Source organism: Diabrotica virgifera, chromosome 6, assembly GCF_917563875.1.
Source record: "Diabrotica virgifera virgifera chromosome 6, PGI_DIABVI_V3a".
Taxonomy (NCBI): Eukaryota; Metazoa; Arthropoda; class Insecta; order Coleoptera; family Chrysomelidae; genus Diabrotica; species Diabrotica virgifera.
Window position 1 is genome coordinate 40,636,484 of NC_065448.1, and position 27,383 is coordinate 40,663,866.

At 33.8% G+C, this 27,383-nt stretch overlaps 1 protein-coding gene across 1 annotated transcript in view; it reads right to left on the minus strand.

The window, feature by feature from the left end:
• Positions 1–7,902: 7,902 nt before the first annotated feature.
• The window catches only part of LOC114333551 (aminopeptidase N), a 136,445-nt gene continuing 116,964 nt past the window's right edge, over positions 7,903–27,383 (minus strand). Inside the window, exons 9-14 of the mRNA XM_028283440.1 lie at positions 26,269–26,633; positions 23,647–23,866; positions 19,980–20,237; positions 16,628–16,798; positions 13,862–14,078; positions 7,903–8,252 (exon numbers count right to left, since the gene is read on the minus strand). Of these exons, the coding sequence (XP_028139241.1) occupies positions 8,103–8,252; positions 13,862–14,078; positions 16,628–16,798; positions 19,980–20,237; positions 23,647–23,866; positions 26,269–26,633 (1,381 nt within the window). The 3' untranslated portion in view covers positions 7,903–8,102. The remainder of the gene's footprint in view (positions 8,253–13,861; positions 14,079–16,627; positions 16,799–19,979; positions 20,238–23,646; positions 23,867–26,268; positions 26,634–27,383) is intronic.

A 27,383-nucleotide genomic window follows, 5' to 3' on the forward strand; every position in this document is an offset into this window, starting at 1 on the left:
GTAACGATTAAGTTCAATTAAGATATTAATTAGGGGGTGATTTTCTCGATTTTTTTACCAAAACCAAAAGGGACTAACATTATTTTGAGCGTAACTTGTTTAATTTTGATGCTAGAAATTTTTTTATAAAACAAAAATGAAGCTTTTTTTAAACACTTTAAATAAGTTGTAATGAGTTTTCCTCGAAATGTGCTTCATTTTTATTTATTTCACATTAACGTAGGTATTCCATTTGGAATTTGACGAATATGAACCTATTTTTCATTAGCTGTAACTCTGCTTCTACTAGGTGTAGAGACGTGAGATATACACCATTTTTTAAAAAATTTTACAGGCTTTATTTTTGCTAAGAATTTTTTTTCGACAAAATACTTACTATTTAGTTATTTGCGAAAAACCGTCTAAAAGCGTGGTTATTTTGTTGAAAAAATGAACATATTCACTGCCAAATAACTCGAAAAGTATTGACTTAGTGAAAAAACTCTATAGAACAAAAGTTACTTAAAATTAGCCAGTTTATCTATTTCGTGACTTTCTTTGGACGAATATTTTTTCACCCCCAAGAGGGGTGAAAACCACCCCCAGGGCAAAAGCACATATCGGCACAATATCACTTTTTTTCTTTGACTTGTTAGCTATGTGTATGCCAAATTTCATGTCAATCTAAGCGGTTCTTTAAAATTTAGAGATTTTGGAATATTTTACCGTTAAAGAACGGACTAATACATAAATTTTATTAATTATTCTAAAATATAACGAAGTTGATAATCTATAAGGCTAATATTATTCATACTTCCTAATACATACATATTATTTTTAAGATATTTTAAAAGTATCTACTTATAAGTATGTGTTAAGAATGTACTTAAAAGTATGTGCTAAGAATATTCGATAAAGGTATATTCTAAGAATAAACTTTTACGAATATTCCGAGTTACTACGTACACGAATGTACTCAGTATATTCGGTACGAGAATATACTTTAAAGTATATGCAAAGAACATGAAATTTAGAATGTTTTTTAAGGTAAATGCTATGCTTGTACTACGCATATACTAAAAAGAATATACTCCGACGAATGTTGGTAGTATATGCTTAGAACATGGTACGAACATCATTGTTATGTGGGTAATGACCTATTAGCGAAGAAACAGACGAATCACTCTGTAGCACTAGGTACTCTGTGGCGCCACAAATTAGTTTCCGATGATTTGCCGTAAATTCTTATGTAAATTAAACGTGCCGTTCCAGAGGAGCGACAGTGGTAGTGTTGGTGTTTTAAGTAGTACAGATCGCGGCATATATGTAACTGTCGTATGTGCAATGAATGTGCAATGAATGTGCTGATAAAGAAAGACAAAGATGAACTTATGATCGATGCACCTACTGGAAATGTAGCCTTCGCTCAAGAAAAAAGATGGATGCCTTCCGACATTTGCTACCTGTGCCTGCAACAGCGCTTCAATACAAAGGCTTCTAAAGCCAACATAGTTTCGTTGTTTATCAATGGGCATGGTAGTCATAAAAGTTTTGAAGCTCTCCAGCTTGTCAAAGAAAATAGTATGATTACGTTTCGTTTTTCTGCTCACTGCTCTCAGGACGTTCAACCCTTGGAAATACCTTGTCCCTTGGACGTTCAACCCTTGGCTCACAACTGATGAGAAACTGCAAAGATCTCCTCAACAACCTGGCAAAAGACAATAAAGTGTCTTTAATATGAGTGCCGGGTCATGAAAGAGTGCATGGGAACGAACGAGCAGATATGTTAGCGAAACAAGGCCCGAGAGAAACTTTTGAAGGCCCAGAACCTTTCTGTGGCATCACTAAAGATGCTACGAAAAACGAGGTTCATCAAAATAAATGGAGAACCACTCAAGGGCAAATCCAGACTAAAAAAATAATCAAGAATATTAATAAAAAACTCTCGAACAGTTTGATGAACCTTGATAAACGAGAGATCAAAACGGTCACTGAAATGGTGACTGGACATTGCCGTTTAATAAATCACCTATAGGTACAAACTAGGTAAGGTGAATGAACCATGGTGCCCCAGCAAACAGGTTTGAGCCCAGTTACGTGACTATTACGTTAAATTTACGGCATATTTCAACGAATACGTAACTCGGTGATTTATGATGGGAAAAAAACGTATTTCAGTGCCAAATCATTCACCTATATATTAGTGCTTCCTGTATACATGTTTGACATTAGAATAATATAAAATCATAATGACGAATATAGTACATGTTTTTTATCATAGGTGTGAATGTCGGTTACATCGCAAAGGTACGTTTATTTCACGTAATAATCACGAAACAGAAATAACTTCCTTTGGTTAAATTTTGAGAAATATTTTGGAAAACAAAATTTTACAACGGTGTTGGTTAAATACGTATCGCTTGAATTTTACTCACTGTATTTTATGGACGTCGAAAAATTAGATGTATTTCACGTAAAAGTAATGTAAATAATACCAATAATATTGTAAATATTATTTACAATATTAATATTATATTTACATATTATGTAAACAAAAAGTTTATGATTTCGCTTTTAAAATCATTTATTATAACTATTTCAATCCAACCTTAATTTGAAGCTATTTTTGCTATTTTTTTCTTTAAAAATATCACAGGAGCTAAAATGATGTTAAGTCTAATTTTCAAATCGCGCGCGGTGATGACGTACTACCAAGCCTTTCTCCTCCTTTAAATTACTATCACTTGACCACGGTACGTGATTAAAATAGTTGGTTCGAAAACTAAATTAATCCATTTATCGAATAATAGATACGTTTCGATAGGATTATTTTTTATTTTATTCTGGTATTGAAATAGATTTTTAGTAAGACCAATTAGTTAATAGCAGAAGAAATTTAAAAAAAATACGTAATACTAATTTAAAGTAAGTAGAACAGTTCAACTGTAATTTAAAAATAATCGATTTTTATAATCGATGATCATAACCTCTAATATCAATTTCTCACAACAAAAAGTGAAAGTGAAACAAACGTGAAGAGCTTTATTTTCCTCGTTTTATTTTAGGCGGGTTTATTTATAATAATGTCTTTCGTATTAACGTTTACCTCACTGCTCGAGGGTTGAAGTGCCGTTGATGCAATTAGAAAAAAACAAGAAAGTGTCCTCGAACTAAAAAGTGACCAGTGTGTTGTGTTTTGTGTTGGCAATTTTTTTAATGTGTCTGTAGGTCGGTACCATTTTTGGTTCCTTATCTTGTATAATAATTATACAGAACACATGTTTTAAAGTCTCTAAATTCTACTAAATAAATACATTGTTAATACTTTATTTATATGCTTGTTTTATTTATATCATATGAGGATAATAATTCATAAGTGATTCATAAGTTAATTAAAGTCGAATTATTTACATGAACCGAGGACGTATCTTTCACATGAATACTAATATATACATTCCCTAAAAGATACGTTAATCAACACGTATTTGCAACGTGAATTTCCCGAAACATTTTTTTGCTATAAGGTAACACGTCTATTGAAGACGAGTTATTCACGTAATTTAAAGACGTATTTTTAATGTGACATTCCAACCGAATTTTCACGTGACATTCACGTAAGCAATTTACGTATATTTGTGACAAATGTACCCAAAATTCACGTAATTAACACGTCGGTCTGTTTGCTGGGGCAGAAAGTGCGAAATGGAAAAAGAGACTGCCATACACATACAATTGTAGTGTGCTAGGTGATGTTAAGGCAGGACTTCACTGGTCAAATGAGGTTTGAACCAGTAAGAGATCCTAAAACTACCAATAAGAAAACTGTTGGCCTTCGTTGAGGCCACATGACTTATTAGAGTTTAAGAGAAGAACTGGGTTTGGTACAAAGGTCTTATATGACCAAGTGCCAGCGACTAACGAGTCTCGCCTGAGTTAAGAAGAAGAAGAAGAGAACCCTTGGACGTAGGATTTTTACACCACTTCAAATTTACTACTGTATTATTTCTGCGACTATAATTATGGCACTTCCGGTTAGAACTTTTTTAACCGGAACTGAGATAAAACCAAAAGTATATAATATTTGTTGTGAACTAAAACCGAAAGTCAGAGGTCAAATTTCTCCTCTTTAATACTATCTATGGGTTATAAGCCTTCATTCGACACGTCATTTGTCATTCTATCTGTATTAATAATGGAGGAGTTATATTCCGGACAGACGGACAGACAGTCATGAAACCGAAAGAATATCTATTATATGTTCTCGTCTTGCTAAGGCGCGTTAAATAATATATCACTTGTACCATTACCGGCGACTTTAAAACAGTACGTCCGGTTTCATGTCCAAAATCGGAATTCCTAGGTCAAATTTTTCACCTTTAGTACCATCCTTGGGTGAAAATAATATTTCATTCGACACCTAATTTGTTTTTCTACCTGGTATAATGATGGAGAAGTTGTTTTTACGGACAGACGGATGTGGATAATTCACGTTTTAAATTTTTTTCCTTGTGAACATAACGTCCTTGCAAATAGCTTAACAAAATATCTTTATAAGTATCACAATGAATGACACGTTCACTTTGAAAGTATGTATTCATTTAACTTTGAAAATGCACAGGTTTTAGCGTGACGTGACAACCCTGTTATAACATGTGTAGGCGACTCGATGTGACGAATCAAAATTTTGGTTACTTTCGGCTGGCTTCGCAAAACGAGAAGGGTATTTGCTGCATGTCGAATAACTCATCGTCGCTATTTTTATGGTGTCATGTCGAACTTTTAAACTGGTCGACTATTTCAAACGCAGTTGAGATACACATGCATTAACTGCTATGTTCCGTTTTAATGTGAATGGACCTGTACAATGGGAAAAAGGGAAGCTTTGTTCTCAATGCTAACATTACTTCAACGATAATGGGAAGTACAGAAACTAATTTACGTCTGCTTTATAGATTTTTAGAAGGCGTTTGATAGGGTTAAACTTGATAGGCTGTTTGAATATCTAGAAATGATTGGAATAGGTGATAAAGATCCGAGACTTTTACAACATCTATATTGAAATCAAGAAGCTTCTATTCTGGTAGACGGCAAAGAAACAGACAAAATTTGCATTGAAAGAGGTGTGAGACAGGTTTGTGTGCTATCCCCAACTTTGTTTAACGTTTACTCAGAAATAATTTTTAACGAAGCCTTGGAAGGGCAATGTGAAGTTCGAATCGGGGAAGAAACTATTAACAACATCAGATGTTCAGATGACACTGCGATCATGGCTGAAAGTATCGAAGATCTTCAATTTCTTATAGATCGAGTCACTAGAGAATGCTCTAATAACGGACTTAGCATAAATACAACAAATACTAAGTTATTTGTGGTTAGTAAACAAAACGTCGACCCTATGCAACTAATTGTCAGTAATGAACCGATAACAAAAGTTAACCGTTTCAAATACCTAGGATGTTGGATAAATGAGACACTAAATCTGGATGAAGAAATTAAATCTCATATAGAAATTGCAAAAGGGGTATTTATAAAACTTAGATCTATTCGGAGCAATTCTCAGCTGAATTTACAACTAAGAATACAGTTCCTATAATGTTATGTGTATCCTGTATAAAACTGGATCATGAAGGTTAACATGATGACAAATAAAAAATAACAAATTAGAAGCCTTCGAGATGTGGTCATATCGTATCATAATGCTCACAATATCTTGGGTTCAACGGATTCCAAACAAAGAATTAAGTATTAAACAGAGTAGGCCAAGGCGAAGGTGACTTAATGAAGATGATGTAAAAGAGAAAACTTGAATATCTGGGGCATATACCGAGAGGTAGCAGATATAGAATACTGCACTTAATAATCAACGGAAAGACCGACGGAAAAAGATGAATTGATAGGAAAAAATACTTATGGCTCCGAAACCTTCGTCAATGGGCTGACTGGTTTATTAGCAGATGAATTGTTACATACTGCGCAATATCGGAAACGATATCGGCAAATTGTCATGGAAGCTACCCACCCTAAAATTTGGGTACGGTAATTAAAGAAGAAGAAGAAAAAAGACCTGTATGTGTGTGTGCGGCTCGCCGTGTTGAGTTACATTCGTACGAGGCACACTTACCTCACATGCCCACATAACAATGATGTTCGCATCATGTTCTAAGCATATCCTACCAACATTCGTCGAAGTATATCCTTTTTAGTATATGCGTAGTACAAGCATAGCATGTACCATAAAAAACATTCTAAATTTCATGTTCTTTGCATGTGCCTCAAAGAATATTCTTGCACCGAATATACTGAGCACATTCGGGTACGTAGTATCTCGGAATGTTCGTAAAAGTTTATTCTTAGAATATACCTACCTTAATCGAATATTCTTAGTATATGCGTAAGTATATGCAAAAGTATATGCTTAACACATACTTGTATATACTTTTAAAATATCTTAAAAAGAATATACTGTATGTACCTATAGGAAGAAGAATAATGTTAGCCTATAGATTATCAACTTCGCGTTAAGAATAATTAATCAAATTTATGTATTTTGGTAGGTACTAGTGAACTATCTAATTCATTTTTTTAAACCGTTTTAATTGTATGGTAAAAAGTTTAAAACTTAATTCTATTGAAGAAAAATGAGAAATTCTCGTTTCGTTTTCAGTTGAAATGAATATACCATTTTGATTTGAGTTTATACCATAAGTATTTTTACCTATAATTTTCGGGAATCCGGAAACGGCCATTCATTGTCATTCTGACCCTTGCATTGCATTTTATACCTGCACAAGGGAAGGGGGTAGGTAACAAAAGAGCAAAATATGAAAATAGTTTCCAGTACAGTGTACAGTTATGCATTTATGTCTACGCTGTTAGGTAGGACCAAGTATTTCTAGCTACAAGGACTAAAACATTTTTAAGAACATAAAAAGCAGTTTGAAAATAATAAATTCATATTGGTACTTCAATATTTCCTAAATAACTAGTAAGTAAAAGTATGTATAATGTATATAGATACCTATAAATTTTAGTAATTTACATACATATTATATATATTTGGCTATTATATAATTATATAAGCAGCATTTTTATTTTGATGTGCACATAATAACTAAATATATTACTTATATTTTATATATAGACTACTTACCCATATAATATTTATTATACATAGGTACCTATATAACTAACTAAAGTTTATATATTTTATACTTACTTTTTACGTAATATTGTAGAATGTAATAACTACATTCTCATATGCAATTGGAATATGTAAATATAATATATTAGTAGAACCAAAGAATACTAACACACCCAGTGGGTAGTATTCTTTGGTAGAACCTATAGGATGAGATTGGGTGGTGTTGAAAACATACTTCTGAGAAATACAGCACATCCTTGGAATATTCTTCCCATATACTAAAAATATGTGCGATAGTACATTCTAAGTATATATATAGAAGGTATATAGCACTTCCTTGGAATATTCTTCCCATATACTAAAAATATGTGCGATAGTACATTCTAAGTATATAACTAGAAGGTATATAGCACTTCCTTGGAATATTCTTCCCATATACTAAAAACATGTGCGATAGTACATTCTAAGTATATAAATAGAAGGTTTATAGCACCTCCTTAGAATCTTCTAAAAAGTATGTTCTTGGTATATACTGAAAAGAAGTGCGGTAGTACATTCTAAGTATATACATAGAACGTTTAAGTACTGTAATGTAGTATATACTCAGTATATGCTCTGCACATTCGCAATGGTAATTACGCATATTCTAAGTATATACTTTTTCTGAAAAGTATGTTCTATGAATCTACTAAGAACATGAAATTGTTATGTGGGTGGCGAATGGCGATCAACGTGTTAAGTACATAATCAAATTTTCCCTATTATAAATCATAAACGAGACATTCTGTTTGACTAGGTTTATTAAGTTATTCAATTCAAATACGTACAATACATGTTTAAGTAATATTTTACAAATCAACAAAAACTTACTACTACAGCTAGATATATACATACACGAAAATAACAAACTCATCTGTAATAAACACATATACAACTTAAGCTTTACTTATAATATACAATACTATGCAATGACACCATTGCTTCAATATCTGTTTCTCTTTAACCAATTGACTACTGAATCCAAGTGCTTTGTTTTCCAGTTAATGCGAACTTTGATTCTGTCAACTGTACTTTGCAGAATTGTAGAGATGGTTTTCAGGTCGGTTTGATGGATTTTATAAAACGTTGTCAGCTAAAACATAAGTTATATTTATTATACTATTCTTATACAATAATGCATGCAGCATTATATAAGCATACAATATAATGATACTATATACAGTGCTCAGAATTTGGATTTAGAAAAGGCCTGGCTACGAAGGAAGCACTAGTTGCAACCCAGGTGCTAGCTCAGGATCGCTTATATCAAAGGAAAGATGTAATGATGTGCTTTATTTGATTATAAAAAAGCGTTCGATAGAGTTCAACATCATAATCTTGTGCATATATACTAAAACAACTCGACAGAGATCAAAAAGACATTTGTTGCATAAAAGCTCTTTACTGGAATCAAACAGCTGTCGTCAAAGTGGATAACGAAACAACGTAAGCCCAAAAAACTCTTAGAGGTGTAAGACAGGGATGCATTCTCACCCCACTACTGTTCAACTTATATTCAGAAAGTATCTTCCAGGAAGCTCTTAAGGAATGCGAAATCGGCATCAAAGTATATGGTACCTGGGTCAATAATATACGATATGCGGATGACTCGGTCCTAATAGCGGACAATGTAGAAGACCTCCAAAACTTTACAGAACAGAAAACTGAAGAACATAGCAAGAAGCATCAACATAAAAAACGAAGTTCCTTATAATCAGCCGTCAATTATATCAACATCAGAATGCAAGACTAGCATATTATAACAATCAAGATGTAGAGCAGAATAACAGAACCCATAGAAACAAACACAGGAATCAGGCAAGGAGATTCACTAAGCCCTCTACTGTTTAACATAATGTTGGATGCAATAATAAAACAAGTGAAGAAAAAGAGAGGGTACAAAATGGGTAATAGACAGATAAAAAATACTCTGTTACGCTGATGACACCGTGTTAGCAGCAGAGTGCGAAGATGACCTACAAAGATTATTGCACGAGTTCAACATTAACGCAAAAGAAATGAATATGAAAATATCAGCCCAAAACGCAAAAAGCTTAGTAATTGCCAAAGAACCAATAAGATGCAAATTGGAGTTAGACAATCAAATCATACAACAAGTAATGACTTTCAAATATCTGGGAATTAATCTATCAGCCGACAACAATATCGAAGAAGAGGTAAAAGACCAAATAATTAAAGCCAGTAGAACAGCCGGATGCCTAAACGACACAATTTGGAAAAACAAACACCTAAGATTGGAAACAAAGGCCCGAATATATAAGTCAGTTATTAGGCCAGTTATGACTTACACGGCCGAAACAAGACCAGATACAAGCAAAACACGAAAGTATCTGGAAACCAACAAAATTAAGATCTTAAGAAGGATTGCTGGAAAAGGACTACAGGATAAGAAGTGAGGAAATCATACGCATATGTGGGGTAGACAATATAAATACCTGGGTAAAGAACAGAAAAGAAGAGTGGAATGAGCACATAAGCAGGATGTCTGAATCAAGGATAGTAAGAATATCCAGGGACAAGTCACCGTTAGGCAGGAGAAGTATAGGACGCCCAAGGAAAAGATGGAATGACAACTTAGGGGCAGAATGAAAGGCACCGTTGAATAAAAACAGGCAGTACTGCCTATATAAAAGAAGAAGAAGAAGAAGATGTAGAGCGCGTAAGAAAATTTAGATATATGAGAACCTGGTTATGTGAAGACTGGATCTCGGATATAGAAATTAAATATTGGATAGAAAAGGCCAGAAGCGTATTCATAAAATGCATTCATATTTGCACGGCAATTCAAGCCTTAGATGAAGATGCAGGCATTAAAATCAACGGAATTAAGGTCAACAATCTCAGATACGCAGAAGATACGGTACTTATTGCCTCCAATGAAAAATATTTGCAATGACTTACAGGGTAACCGAAGCATGTGAATGTGAGGGCTATAGACTAAAATTTAGTACTTTTAAGAATAAACTTATGGTTGTTAGCAAAACGAAATTACAACCAATAATCATCAGAACGAATGGAACAAAGTTAGAAATAGTTTGCAATATTACCTATTTGGGCGCCAACGTTAACGATAACTGGGATATAATTGCAGAAAAAAGAATACGCATTTAAAATTCCAAAGCCTCCTTCTATAAATTAAAGACAATTTTAATTAACATTTTGTGCACCGGGTAGCAATGGAGAAAACCTGCTCCAGATCCCGAGTTCAATTTTAGCCAATGTAAAGTTATGAATAGTTTTAATATGTAACGAGTTGATTATGAAATTTAATATGTAACGAATTGATATTTAACTATACACCACATCGACAAACTAAAACCGAATCTCATGATTCTTTGCGTCACGATATAAGAAATTTGTCCTGACGCTGGTGGGATGTCCCTACCGATTTAGTATCATAATAAATAGTTGACGTTACTAACATGGGCGCCCATACCCATGGGCAGGGGGGCGTGCCCCCCTATCTTGTCGGGTGCTGTAAACTATATATGGTTATCCAAAGTATACAGAATATAATGTGCAATATCTTCACGTCTGAAAATTCCCCCTGTTCCCCCTGAAAATTTTTGTATGGGCGCCGGTGGTTACTAATCCCTCAATTATCTTTGCGACGGGTGGGAATAGTTTTGGAACAGCTACTTAGGGTACTTAGGGCCGTACTTTATATTATTTACAGAACTGACTCGTTACCTACCAATGCAAATAAATTATTAAAATTATAATTTCTAGACAATGTATTAAAAATTTTGTTTGCTGTAGACGAATTCGTTTACTCATCTGAAATTAACTTGCTTGGAATCAATTACAAACGATCACAAACAATTTTTATGTCCAATGCACTCATTACGTGAATTTTATGGAGTTAGATTATATTGTGTTTTATTTCGTTTTCACTTTAAACAAAATGGATTTCCGATAATGCAGCTTTCTCTCTTTAAATAAAAAAATTAAAGAATCATTAGAAAGAGCATTAGTTAAAGATAAGATATACCTCTAATTATTATTCTATAGCTTTACACATAATTCTCGTGCTTATAGGTATTTAGGTAAAATTAAGTATCATTTATTTATCCAGAAAACATACATTATGGAACATTATGAAAGGGGGGCAAACATATTTAAGTTTGTCATTTGCACATTCAGGCAGTTATTTTCTTGCATTTAGATAGAAGGTTAGATCGCGAGTATTCAAGTAAAATGTCTGAAATCGGTGAAGCTAGTGCTAAGTGTAAAACACGTGTACATTTATCTGATGATGCCAAAGAAATTATTAGGAATGTTTATCAAACTGTGAAAGAAGATAATCCAAATCCAGAAGACGGTAAATTCCTCATCAAGACATCTCGACTGACAAGGATGCCATATACAACAGTGTGGAAAATTGTTACGAATAGAATTCAACCTCGTAAAAAGCGGAGTGACTTTTCTACATATAAAGCAGTAAATGAAAAAGACGTTGAGGTAATTAGAAGAGCAATTTACAATTTCTATTCAAAGAACCTAGTTCCAACGCTTAGTATGATCTACGATCAACTTGTTAAAGACTATTCCATTACGTATTCGCCTTCAAATTTATCAAGATTTTTGAATCACATTGGTTTTCGATACAAGAAAGTTAATAAGCGATCATCAATAATGGATTCCCCTCGTCTAATTAAATGGAGAAATGAATACTTGGATGCTATATCTAAATTTAGAGATGAAGGAAGACCGATATTTTATCTAGATGAAACATGGTTCGATACCCACAATACTGCTCAAAAAGGTTGGACAGACGATTCTATTAAATGTGCACCCAATTATCCAATTCATAGAGGTCAGCGAATAATTATTCTGAACATTGGATCCAAAAATGGCTGGCTTGGAGGGGAAAGTTTTTTACTATCGGCAAAAAACATTAAAGATTCAAAGCTGGACTACCATGAAAATATGACGAGTAACTTGTTTAAGGAATGGTTTGAAAAGAAGGTGTTGCCAAATTTGCCTCCAAAAAGTGTAGTTGTAATGGATATCGCAACGTATCACAGCGAACAAATTAGAAAAATCCCCGGTGTAGGTTCGACATGATTTATACTTTGAAGAAACATAATAATATACAAAAAAGAAATGTTGGAAGTTCTTCACACAAAAGTGTTTGAGAAACAATTTGTTATAGACGAATTAGCCAAACGTGATGGCCATAATGTATTGCGATTACCTCCTTACTACTGTGTCTTCAACCCCATTGAATTAATCTGGAGCCAACTTAAGGAAAGTTTACGGCGAAACAACTGCTGTCCCAAATTTAGTAGCGAATCGGTGTCACATGTTGTAGAAGAAATAAAAAAGATTTCCCCAACACTGTGGCAAAATTGTGTTTCACATGTTATAAAAACGGAAGATCATTACAGAACATTAACCTCACATATTAAACCAATAATTATAACATTAGATAACGATTCTAGTGAAGATGACAGCAATAGTGATATAGAGTTGTAATTTGTATTTATTTTTTTCCGTCTAATCTTCAAATTTTATTTTTCTATGTTATTTTTTATTATGTTATCTTTTTTAATTCTGATTTTTGCTACCACTCTTTTAATCTTTTATTGTTATTATCATTAATTTCTTTAATTTCTTTAATTTATTCATTTCTCTTATTTCATTATACATAATAATATACCTATAACTACATAGATATAAATACGTAATAAATATAATGATACGATATTTAAATTTATATTTATTATTCCAACCCCATTAAAATATTATATCTACTTGAAGACTTGAATTTTTTTTGTTAAGGGGATGGGTACGAACTTTCGGCTTTAAGCCGTTACGTTATTACCGAGGGCCGAAAGTTCCTGAAAACTTCTATGTTTATTTTAATTAGTTACAGGGGTGAAAAACTAAGATAAAATTTAGTGTGATTTTTAATTTTAAATATCTCATTCAAAAGAAACTTTTAATTCATTCCAAGGGACTTTCGGCCCTCGGCAATAAAGTAATTTTTCATTCTGCGTTTAAACTTTCAAAAATACTTACATATTAGTTTCCTCAGGATTCGAAAAAAATGATTACATTTAAAACACATTGAAAATTGTGACAGGCGTCAAAATTTTGCATTTTGTTCCTTTCCCCTTAATTTTAGCGAATCCGCTCCTGGAGGGTTTGTTGTTTGTTATTATGATACTAAATCGGTAGGGACATCCCACCAGCGCCAGGCCAAATTTCTTATATCTTGACGCAAAGAACCACAAATATTTGAAATCACAGAAATCTCCGAAAGATCGTCGAAAAAAAGGCTCAGGCCGAAGAAGAACATCCCGGCTCCGAAATCTCCTAGAGTGATATCAAGAGACTACCGCTAATTTGTATAGAGCAGCCGTAAACAAAGTTATTATTGCCAATATGATCGCCAACGTTCGATAATCGCACAAGGTACTGAAAGAAGAAGATTCTTATATAATACGAAGTCTATTTAAAAAGAAAAAGAATCAATATGCTATAGAGCTGCTCCACATCTTCTACCCCGTTTAAAATATTCCTGAAAAAGAAAACCTGAAACTTTAGCAGGATCTAATTAGCTTCTAAATATGATTCGTAAGATTGAAGATGAATAAATATACAATCCACAGGTTACCTAACTCTATGGCATACCTAATACTATAATATGCACAAATATACGAAAGTATTACTTACATCTTCTAGGTCAGCTTCAGTGGAGAATTGTCCAAGGAAGTCATGGAAAATCGTACTAAAAACTAAATAAACCTCCTCGTAGGTTTTATAAATTAAGTTCCAATTTAACCTTAGAAATTGGAAACCAGTTCTAACTCCCACAGGATGGTTTATGGATTGCCAGACGTAGGGCACATATTCCAAGCTAACGTTGCCAGATAAGGAATACTCCAAATATCTAAAATTAAAACGAAAATACAGAAAACTTAAATACTTTTAAGCCAGATTTATGTTAAGACGGGGCATTCTAAAAAGCGCACGTCCCCGGTGTCGCCCCTTTTCGTTATATGATAAACTAGCCGATGCTTTTCATATCAAACGGTTGTTCAACGTGTTGTTTCATTTTCATTATTTCAGTTTAATTATTTGCCCTAGGTATATGTACTCCTTGACTTTCTGTATTATACTTGTTAATATTTGCATGCTTTCGTTGTCCTCTTTTACATTTGTCATATATTTAGATTTTGTGTAGTTCATTTTCAGACCTATCTTGTTTACTTCCTTGTCCAATTGTGTCATCATTTCGTTAAGATCTTTCATATTGTCTGATATCACCGCTATGTCATCCGCATATCTCAGGTTATTCAGCAGTTGTCCATTGATGTTGATTCCTTTGTTGTGTCATTCAAGTTTTTTTTATAGATCTTCTTGGGCTTGTGTAAATAAATTTGGGGATGTTGTGTCATCATCATCATCATGTAGCGCTACTACCCTGGGTGGGTCCTGGCTGACTGTACAACTTTTTTCCAATTTGTTCGGTTTTCCATCAACCTAGGGTAAATGGAATGTTCATTTTACGGAGATCTGCTTGGATGTTATCTCTCCATCGCATTCTGGGACGTCCGAGTGGTCTTTTGCCTGTAGGAATCTACTTCTATACCAGTCTTACAAGTCTCTCGTTATGAAGTCTTTGCACGTGGCCTGGCCATCTTAGTCGCTGTGATTTAATTCCATGGACAACATCGGTGTCATTGTAGAGTGCTTTTAATTCGATATTGGTTCTGATACTTCTATACTTCTTCTTCTTCATGTGCCATCTCCTCTAAGAAGGTTGGCAACCATCACGGCAATTCGCACTTTCGATACCGCTCTAAAGAGATCAGCAGAAGTGCAATTAAACCAAGCTCTCAAATTGTTTAACCAGGAGATGCGTCTTCTTCCGCGACTCCTTCTACCATGTATTCTTCCTTGTATTATTAATTGTAACAAGTTATAACGCTCGCCCCTCATAACATGTCCCAGATATTGCAGTTTTCTGACTTTAATTGTATTTAAAACCTCTTTAATCTGATCCTATACTGGTTTGTGTTAATGTCGTGGTGTGATCCGAAAATTTTTCTAAGTATTTTTCGTTCAAAACGTCCGAGCTTTTCTTCGTTTGCTTTGGTCATGGTCCATGGTTCACGTTTCGCATCCATATGTTAGTACAGGTTTGACGATGGATTTATAGATTTTGATCTTGGAACTTCTTGTAAGATTGTTTGATTTTATATAAGCTTATCCAGTGCGAATAGACAACGATTTACCGATTGGATTCTGTCTTTTATTTCTTCAGTAACATCGTTGTCAGCTGTGATTATGGCCTCCAGACACTTAAAACGTTGTACTCTTTCGAAATTGAAGGTGTTGACCGTCACATTTTGTCCTATCCTGTCTCTTTGTGACGTTCTATTTATACACATATATTTCGTCTTCTCTTTCATTAATCCTCAGCCCTACTTCACTTGTTGCTGCTTCCACCTTGTTTAAAATGTCTTTTATGGATAGGATGGAGTCTCTAACGAGATCAATATCATCTGCTTTTTGAGACCTTGAACCGATACAGTTCTGTTTGAGTTCACTGTTGATTTCAAAGCTGCCAGACAGTTTATTATTTACACGTACTTTAGATATTCCACCCTCCATACAGACTTTGGTCATCCTAATGAGTTTCTTTGGTATTGAGAACTCCACCATGGCATTCCATACTTGGCTTCTTTCTACGCTATCATATGCCTGTCGAAAGTCTATGAAGAGATTGTATATGGGTCTGTTATACTCCCATCCCTTTTCTAGAAGCTGTCTCCGCGTGAACAGTTGATCTATTGGTGATCTATTTGCCCTAAAACCGGCTTGATATTCTCCTAGGACATTTTCATGCCGTGTGTAGGAGTGAAATTCCTCTATAATTCGCGCATTTTGTTTTGTCCCCTTTTTTGTGGATGGGCACTAAGATTTTTTCCTTCCATATTGCTGGTATCCTTTCTTCTATCCATATTTGTGTTATTAACTGGTGGATTTAGCGATGTTGTGTATCTCCACCATATTTCAGAAATGCTGCTGGTATCTCGTCCGTACCCGGCGCTTTGTGATTTTTCAGCTTATTTAAGACCTTTTGGGTTTCTTCAAAAGAGGGATTTTTGACGGGCATGTTCGCTGTGATATAGATCCCTTCTTTGTCCTGTTTTTCCTGTATGATGTTAAGAAGGTCCCTGAAATACCCTTTCCATTCTTCAGTTAGTTCTTTATCGTCGATTATCATATCCCCTTGCCTGATTCCTCTATTTATTTTTATTGGTTTGGTGTTTTGGTGTGGAGGTTTTACTGTGATTGTTGCTTTTTCGTAGATGTTTTTCAGCATTTCTGTGTAAATTTCTATTAAAATACATAAATAAATAAATACATAAATACATAAATCTAAATAAAAAACTTTTATGATTACAATAAAATTAAATAGGTATGACTTACCTATTTATCAACCAAGGATCATACGTACACCCTAAACTTTGGTATGCAGTTTGCAGATCCACCGGCGCTATATTCGCATATCGGGTTCGATTCCAAAGGAAATCCCACTCAACAGGCCCACCAGATTTAATAGCAGCACATTGCGCTATGAACCGATAGTCAACTGGAATTCTAAAAGTAAAAAGAATAAAAGTATAAGATTTAATGGAAATACAAAGCAAAGAGTAATTAACACTAACTCTCAATGCCCTATTTCTCTGATCTTCCTCCCCTTTCCATAATGAGGAACAAGTCACGTCTTTTATGTCATCCAATCATCAGAATGGAGTTTTTACCCCTGTATATTCTGTCATCTCCATCACAATCAACTATCGTCTTTTTCATGCCTTTTCTTCTTTTGTTTATGTGTCCAACATATCTCTGATAGGTCGAACACTTGTGTTGTGTCCCCATGGAATAATTAGTGTAGAATAATGAGGGACTGTATCAAATAAATAATGAAGATTTAAGAGAAAAATAGAGGGAGAGTGAGGAAGAAGAAAAGAGAAAAGTCAATTTTGCTATGGTTAGACCAATTGAACTAGACGAAGAGTGTAGCAGAGTGGACTAAATCACTGGTTTCGAATCTGGAAAAATGGATAAACTATGGGTAGGTACCAACGTTTCCAAACGAGGCCATAAATATATTTTAGCACATAAATATATTTTGGGCTATAGATAGATAAATAGATATTGAATTACTTAAACCTTCTATTATTCAATCCACAGCCAACCCACATGTGGGTTTTGCTTTAACATATCGCAAAAAATTGGCTGTGGATTGAATAATAGAAGGTTTAAGTAATTCAATATCTATTTATCTATCTATAGCCCAAAATATATTTATGTGCTAAATATAGGGTTTGTGGCACATGTGGGTTTTGCTTTAACATATCGCAAAAAATTGGCTGTGGATTGAATAATAGAAGGTTTAAGTAATTCAATATCTATTTATCTATCTATAGCCCAAAATATATTTATGTGCTAAATATAGGCCTCCCCCATTTGTCTCCATTTGTCTCTGTCTTCTGTTTGCCTTTTCCATATTTGACCTGCGCTTTGCTCAATGTCATCTTTCATTTGCGGTCGATCTCTTAACCTTTTTGCAGTATATGATCTGCAGCGGCCAATTTCTTTATTCCATCTTCCACCCTGATTAATTTCGTTGTGCCCAGCCCATTTCCATTTTAATTTCAATGCATGTTCGACGGCGTCTGCTGTTCCGGTTTTGCCTCTTATTCACTTGTTCCTCTTTTTATCTGTCACAGATATTTCCCCCAACATTTGTCTTTCCATAGCTCTTTGAGTTTTCTTTATCTAATTTGCTCTTGGTACACGTCCACGTCTGGGCTCCATATGTCAGAATAGGTAGGACACACGCATTATATAGGGTAAGGCAGATAACTGGCTTATTAGAAATATTTAGAGAACTAAAGGCAATAGAATCATGAAAATTGGAATGAAGGGGTTTTGAAGGGTGATCTATTTAATGAAAATATTTTCATCAATTTGTCACTTCCGGTTATACCGGAAGTTGCTTAAAACTTCGGTTTTTTAAATGGGACACCCTGTATATTTTTACATTTTTAGATTCTACTCGATGTCTTCTTTCTTAAAATATGCGGTTTTGTAATCTTATACAGGGTAGTTTAAAAGCTAATTACGTTTTTTTATTAATTTCGTAGCACCTTTCACGCCCTGTAGAATTGTAATAATTGGATATCAAAAACTCTATTCATGTTAAAATGATTTTAAATATAGTCTACTATTATTAAAAATTATTAGTATAGCTAAATATTAAATTTTAGTATACAGGGTTGGTCGAAACTCGGAATGAGGATTTTCTGAATTTTCTTAAATGGAACATCCTGTATTTTAGTATTGCAATGAAAAGATATTTTATGGTACTTTTTTATTTCTTAAGCATTCCCTATACCTAAATGCTTTAATTTGTGCTTAATTGTCAATCGCGCCAAAAATGTTAACTACGTAGGTATTTTGATAGCTCAACCATTATTGGCAATTTTAAAGATCAGTCTAGATTAATACGTATTTATTTCCGAAAAATTATTTGTGATTGAATATTTTCACGGCCAACCTAATAAAATTTCACGTATTGTTTGTTGAAATTAATGTTTGGCTTGAATCACCAATAACTCACAAACTAAAGCAGTTAGGTATAGGGAATGCTTGAAAAATAAAAAAGTAGCATAAAATATAATTTCATTACAATAATAAAATATAGGGTGTTCCATTTAAGAAAACTCAGAAAATACTCTTTCCGAGTTTCGACCAACCCTGTATAGTACAATTCAACATTTAGCTATACTAACAATTTTTAACAATAGTAGACTATATTAAAAATCATTTGAACATAAATAGAGTTTTTCATGTCAAGCTACTACAATTCTACAGGGTGTGAATGTTGCTAGGAAATTAAAAAAAAAGTAATTATCTTTTAAACTACCCTGTATAACAATACAAAACCTCATATTTTAAAAAAGCAGACATCCAGGAGAATCCAAAAATGTAAAAATATACAGGATGTTCCATTTAAAAAAACGAAGTTATAAGCCACTTCCGGTATAACCGGAAGTAGCAAATCGATGAAAATATTTTCACTAAAGAGATCACTCTTCAAAACCCCTTCATTCAAATTTTCATGATTCTGTTTCCTTTAGTTCTCGAGATATTTCTAATAGGACTTTTATCTGCCTCACCCTTTATACCTTCGTTATTAATTTTCAAGATATTTTTAGTTTTTGATAGTATGTATATGAAAGATTTACGAATGCCATCCACCCCTTTCTTTATTCTTATTCTTCTGTTTATTTCTTTAGAAATAGGTGATACAATTCGATATAGGTGATATAAATTAGTATTGTATGTATATAGTTAATATAATAGTCTCCCGTTTTATACCGCTCACGTGGCTTTGGGAGAATAGCAGGGTAGTCTGCTATATCTAGGGCCTACGGTATACAAGGAAGGTAACAGGGCCAGTGCTACGCTTCAACCGCCTATTATTACCCCTGGTTTTACCCAAGGTACTCATTTTATTCAGGCTGAGTCGACCTGGGGCCTATAAACATTTTAAAACTGTCTAGTTGTTCTTGCCGGCGCGGCAGTAGGATTTGAACTACGGACCACCGTCACGCGAGCCAAGCACACTACCGCTTAGCTACGCCGGCTTTATGTATATAGTTGAGGTACTTAATCTTACTATGACGAGCTAGTTGTAATAAAGGAGACTGGCAGTAATATAAAAAATGGGTTTTCGTATGGGTTCAAAGAAAAAGTGATAAATACTTACGGATTCTCTGCATCAGGATCCTCTTCTTTCATCCATTGATAGAATATATTCCTTGCCCAAGTAATACATTTACCGTATCTCAATTTACACGCCGAGATAACTATATGCAACCGTAACAATTTTTCATTTTGGGTATCAAAAACTCTAGTGTCCGTTCCTAGTTCGTTGTACATTGGCGTTACAAGTTTGAGTAGGAAATTGTCGTATAATCCAGAGTATTCATAGTTGCTAATGATTTCTCTCAGTTCTTCCATATTTCTAAAAAGTTTCAGTTAAAACATTAAAGTTTGAAAAATAATAATATGTACAAAGATATTTTAAAGGTCACGAAAAAATTATTCGAAAAACATTAATGTATGTAGATAATGTAGATAATTTAGATAGATAAATTAATAAATAAAAAAATAAACCAAAATAAATGTAAAAATAAAGGTGTAAACTGTAAACTATTCATGCAGTGACTGCAGCTGTGCATATAAACTGTTTAAACGCGAATAACGGCAGGAAGCAGATCTTTCTTTGCAATGCAACTTCTAATGAAGTCAGAACTTCGCTTAAGAGGTACAAAAATCCAGGTGTACATAAATATATAGGGTGTTTGGTAAAGAATGGGCCATAGCTTAACCTTAGATTCCTGAGCTTAAAATAGGTCGATACAAGCTACGTAACTTACCTTAATACGAAATTTGATAATAACCGAAATACAGGGTGTCAAAGTTAAACTTTTATTTTATTTATTCTTGAATATTTCCTGACAGGTATGGGATAACAACATGAAATTTGGTAAGCTAGATCTAAATTCACACCCAGAGGGCGCCACATACCTCTTTCAGCGTTCATTTAATACGTTTAATTCTTTTTATCCCTCACTCGACATACTTTTTGAATCAAAACTTTTATTTTCTTGATATTTTTACTTAAAAACGGTATACTACATTCTTCTCGCTATCTTTTTTAGAGATAAACGCATTTTAAATCTGCTATACAACATATTTTTTTGCATAATTATATAATTGCAGCTACACCCGAAAAATAAACTTGAAACCATAATAATTGTGCCAGTTCTCATATTTATGTCATTCCATCGCAAATTCCATTTGAAAAAAGTTGCGATACATTTTTGGAAATATGGTTTTAAATTTTTCGAGTGTAACTACAATGATATTATTCAAAAAATTATGTTGCCGTGCAGAATTAAAATGCGTTTATCTCGAAAACGGTTGAGTTTAGCGAGATGAAAGTAGTATACCTTTTTTATGTAAAAATATTAAGAAAATAAAAGTTCTCATCCAAAAGTATGTAAAGTGGGCAATAAAAAAATTGAACCTATTAAATAAGCGCTGAAAGGCGTATGTGTACGACCTCTGAGTAATACATCATTTTTGGTGGCAAATTCAGATTTCTTGTCTTAAAAAACCCCCGCTTACCAAATTTCGTGTTATTATCTCATGCTTAATAGATGAATTCATGAATAAATAAAATAAAAGTTTAACTTTGACACCCTATATTTCGGTTATTATCAACTTTCGTACTAAGGTAAGTTAGCTTAAATCGACCTATTTTAACCTAAGGAATCTACGGTTATGACCCATTCTTTACCAAACACCCTGTATAAGACCAGCAGTCGCGTATGGAAGCGAACTATGGACGCTAACAAAAAGAGAAGTGAATAAGTTGCTGGTGTGAAAACGTAAAATCATTCGAATGATGTATGGCCCTTGCAGAGACAGGGTGACAAACGAATGAAGGCGCAGATACACTAACGAGTTAGAGTCTCTGTTCTAAAAGGAACATAATATAGTCAGTTATTTAAAGGCCGATAGACTCTGATGGACAGGGCATGTGATACGCAGTAACGACAATCGCCTTATAAATAATAGTGTTTTGGGAAAGTCCAGATGGGAGAAGGCCTATAGGTCACCCTAGAAAAAGGTGGAAAGATGCAGTCAGAGAAGATCTGGAGAAAATAAGAGTGAGATAATGGGAAATAGTGGCACAGGACCAACAAACATGAAAGGCAATAGTAAACGCAGCAAAGACTCATGAAGAGTTGTAACGTCATTGATAATGATGATGAGCTGTAGGGGAAGTATGCCTGAGACGGCATACTGGCTGAGATGGCATATCACGCGTTTTTCGTAAACTATTCCAAATTTGGTGCCTGGTGTGACAGTTTTCAGTTCCTCAAGTTAAAATTTGTCAACATTGTTGAACTAATGCATGTTAGTTTTATTTTGACAGCAGTAGCATTTGGAATGTTAATTAAGTAGGACAAAATATTTATTGACTTTTTTTGTATCACATTATAATTCGCGAGTCTTTACACCTGAGTTAAGTTTTTAAATTTTGTGATGTTCCTTTACCTTATGCCTATCACGCCTGTATCGATTTATATCTTAAAAATGTGCTTAAGAAAAATTAGGTTAAAAAAACGGTATGATTGCAATGTTGCCTGAGATGGCATAGTAAGCAGGTGGATAAGATGGCATAGGTATGCCATCTCACCCTTATGCGTTTTTACACTGCATTAATTTTGTTATATGATTGAAGTTTGTCGTTACAGTTATGGATCGTTTTAAGAGGAATTCGAACCGACAAAATCGATTCCGTCGATATTGAGACAAGTGACGAGGAAGATGCTGCTTGCATTTTTTGTAATGGCCTCTTTTCATTATCTCTTTCTCGAAAAACCTGACTAAGATGTGCCAAATGACTAACCTTGCCAAATGTGTGGCAAGTGGTCATATTCAGAGTGTGCCGGTGTACCCAAGACTACAAAAAAAATATTTGTGACTTATGAGTCGAGATTAGTGCCTTTATTTCAAGGGTATAACATCTTACCCACATGTATGTGGGTGAGATGGCACATGTAATACTTTACAATTTATTTTCTCAGAAAAAAACTATAATATGTACCTTGTTAAAAAATAATGTTATATTCATGTAAATGTTCCTAGCACTGACTTTGATTTTTATTACATGTCTAACTCTATCGATTATCGATTACAAAACATTTAAAAAAAAGTATGCCGTCTCAGGCATATCTCCCCTACATATATCTATATTTTATATTAAGATACGTACCCAAACGGGAATTATATTTCAATCTGTTGTTTGGATCGTGGATTCTTTGCCAACCACGGTTTACTAAACCGAGTCTTTTTCTTGGACTGTTAAAACCCGCGGTTGAAGAGAGATTGCTGTATAGGTAGGTTGGTCACATAGTGCGACATATTCCCTATCACAAATTCTAATGCGTACGGGACTACCGTAGAAGATATCTAATCTATCTAATTAGCCTTCTTCGGTCCATCTTTGGACTATCATCTGCCCATCTCATTTGAGGCCTTCCTCTGCTTCGTTTATATTCCCACGGACTCCAATTTATAAGAATTTTGTTCCATCGGTCTTCTTTTTGTCTTATAGTGTGTCCGGCAAATCTCCATTTCAATTTTGCAACTTCTTGTCTTGTCCAAAAGATATGACAAGACAATATCCAACGTATCGGATTATTTCGATACTTTCGATCGGATGAGATATATCGGATAAGAATATATTGGATTCAGAGCTCCCTGAACAGAAGCGGCTGTAAAGGGCCTATATCCAGTATGTATGAGTAAAAGCCGAAGAGAATAAATATGTCATGCATGAAATTTAAATATCTTACCTTAAAGCACTGTACCATGGTATATAATTAGGCTCGGTTATGTAGAGATACTTGACTAAATCGAAAGCTATGGTGTAATTAATTAATCCTACTTCTGCTAAAGCAAAAGAATCGTCGATAAGTTGACCTCTTGTTGTTACGGGGATCTGATTGGAACCTGTTCTTAGTTGGTAAATTAACAGCTTCCAATTGTGTGTATCGTAGTTCACTCTATAAAATCCTAAAATAAAAAACTGGCATGAAATATTGTTATTATGTATATACTGGGTGTCCAGAAACTCTCCTGACAAACGAAGACCGAAGATTCCTCAAATCATTTTAAGACAATTTAACCCAATTCACCTAGTTCGAAAATTCTTCCCAATAGTGCAGTCAGTGAGGGTATTTGGCTCCGAGTTCCATTCTACTGCATAAATTTACTTGAAATTTTCACTGTAAGTAGTTAATAGCTCAACAAACAAAGTCTAACCTATATCCTATGGCCCTTTTATCTTGGGGTGGCTTTTTTGCACCACATCTCGTTTAGTTTGAATGTAATCGACATTTAACAGTTCTCGTTTTAAAGGTCGTTTTAAGCACTACAAAGGGTATTTGTAGCATTATACCCCTAAAATCGACCATTTCTCTGTTATTTTAAGTTGAATACACTGATTTGAGCATGTACCAAAAAAAAATATTTTTCGCCTACCATATCTCTTGCTGTATTACATATAACTAGAAGATTTATGAAGAAATGAATCTCTCTGATTTTTCATAAGCTACAAAAACGTTTTATATAGTTTTTTCGTTAGATGCATCATTTTTAAGGTATTCGCAAAAAACCGTCCTAAAAGGTGTCATTTTTCAATGACAATGGCAAATTTTCAACCATGAATAACGTCAAAAGTATTGAGTTTTCAAAAAAAAATTATAGAACAGTTTTTGCTTAGAATTGGGTTCTCTAGCCACTTCCGTGGTTATTTTGACCAAAAAATTTTCCACCCCCACCACCCCCAAAATAAAAGCGCACATCGACATAGGATATACTTTGAATTATGAGATAAGTAGAGGCTATTCCCAAAGTTTCATTAAAATCCATGCAGTGGATAGAGTTTGGAGGTAATATTCTGTTTTTGCTATCATTGACTTGCGTATAAGGGAGCTAGAGCTCTTTGAAGATGGCGTGTTGTAATTAGTTTTTTTACTATCTTCAGAACACTTCTATTAAGAAACACGAAAACTGGAACGCCTATTTATCTTTTAGAGATTAGTTGATTACATCAATTCGCGATGAAAAACAAAGTAGCTGACCTCTGGTGGAATAGATTTAAACTACTATAAGTGGTATAAACAAACCAGAAAATTGTTGATTTGAATGGAATTTGGTCACTATATTAAGAAATTTTTAGTAAATTTCAGCATTATGAGTACATTAAAATATTTTAAATCAAATCGGTATTGTTCTATTCCTCAATTGAATGTTTGTTTATACCATTTATATCGGCCATTTTCTTGCATTCGACCTGCCCTCTATATTCCGTTTCAATCGCGAATTGCGAATATCTAGTATTGTGTTGGGTAGGGCAAAGCCTATTTTATCGTATAACTTATTTGTCTTTTTTAACCATTTTTGACACTGGATTATTAAATTGTGAGGTATTCTAGTACCTAATTAAAGGGGTTCGTGTTTTAAGTCAGTCGGATTCAGCGATTTCTAGAAAAATCGATGTAAAAACTTTTTTAGAAAATCGTTTTTTAAATTTTAAAAGAAAATTAAAAAAAGCGATGTATTTTACCGACTTACAGCAAGAGTAACTTTTAGTACTAGAATGCCTCATAATTTGATAACCTAGTGTTAAAAATGCAAATAACCGTTGACCTAGCCAAAACGGACACATATGACCGGTATTAGAAATTCGCAATTAATGAAATCGATTCATCTCTGGAAGATAATTAAAGGTACTTAAAAGTTTTTGTTTCTGTAGATAGTTTTTTTCGTGAAATTTTTTTCAAATTCAAAAAACGAAAAATTTTTAAATCGATTTTTCTAGAAAACGGAAACAAAAAATGCAAAAAAAATATTAGCTTATGAGTTCCTCGAAGTAACGCTGTCGAGTGTTTTAGTTTTAACAATATTTTAGTTTTTGGTATGACTCAGATTAAAAAAAAAGGTGAAAATCAATATATATTATTGTTCAACAAAAAATAAGCATAAAATAAAAATATCTCAAAAGTCTTATCTCACGAAATGTGTAAAGAAAATCTATGCAAAATTTCAAGTAGATTGGTCAAGTAGTTTTTAAATTACAATGCCCACCGTCTTTGAAAAAAGCAGTTTCTTGTCTGTCAAATCGAAAAGTGATACAAACCGGAATATGTTATTGAATCGCTGAGTAATTTACAAGAGAGAAGGGAAACAGCTGTTGCACGTTTCTCTGTTGAACGTCATCGAAGGTAGGAATATTCAACATGCTGTATTTTTGGTAATTTTGCTCCTATACATCTGAAATTTTCAGAGAGTATTTTGGAGTTATGTACTTTCATTTAAAACAGGAAAAAATCGAAAACTTCAAACTTTTCAAAACACACCAACCCCCTCTCCTCTTATAAAAAATGTATGTTGATTTATGTCTGTTTACATACCTGTTTCGTCAATATTTAAAAGTATCCAAGATCCATTTCCAATACCACTCATATTTAAACTGGTCTCTCGCACATTCTCCAGCCATATTTCCTTAATTTCACTATGACCTTTCGTGATATATGTGATAGGAATGTACCAGAGAGCATCAGAAGTGAGATTCGCATCCTCCGTCATCTTAGTTTGATTAATGGTGGCTACACCAGTAAAGTAATCTCTATTAATGGTTACACATGGATATCCGCTTTGCATAGACCAAGAGTTCATTAGATCTTTGACCGTTACTGTATCGGGAATAAGGCTTTGGTTTTGGGCCGTGTTTGTGTAAATTGACCAGAGATCATCCTGAGTGACAGATTTGTAAGCGCTAAAAAATTAATTATATAATGAAATAAAATTCATAAGCTCATGTGAAAGCACATTCAATACATATAACTTAACCCTTTGAATGCTGATGACGCCTATGAGAACGTTATACCGTTACTCTTCCGTCCTAAGAAAGAAGGCAGTATCTCCGCAAATGTAAGTATCTCCGTTTCATATAATTGAATAAGTTTATTTTTTTATAAGATATTTTTATAAATTTTAATGAAAATGGCGGTTACTGCTTTTACGCAAGGTACGTTATTACAACCTTGCTTAAAAGCAGTCAAGCAGTTGCTATCTCTATTTTCTTATGTAGGAAATACTGCCTTTTAGGCTTGTATAAGATACTTACTGCCTTTTAACTAAGTAATTCCTAACAGCACGTTGAGTTACTGCAATTTTAATAGTTTACCAGACCCAGGAATGAAGGCTTACTGCTTTCTAACTTTGTTAGGTATATTAATGTAGGTTTTCTTTAAAGACAATCGTAATAAAAGTCCGTTTGATGTTTAACAGTTTTAATTAATAAAATAGATAGCTAAATTATTAATACTATTAAATTGACGAAATGTAAAAGTGTAAAAGTGTGTAATTGCGACCAAAATCTTACGTGTTCTTATTCTTACAAAAACGAAATGTATTTATAGATAATTTGCGTCTAATCAATATAATACCCGTCTTAATTCGTCTTTTCTGAGTATTATTCCTAAGAGCGCGTCTGTCGTCGCTGTGATGTTATAATCGACTGCCT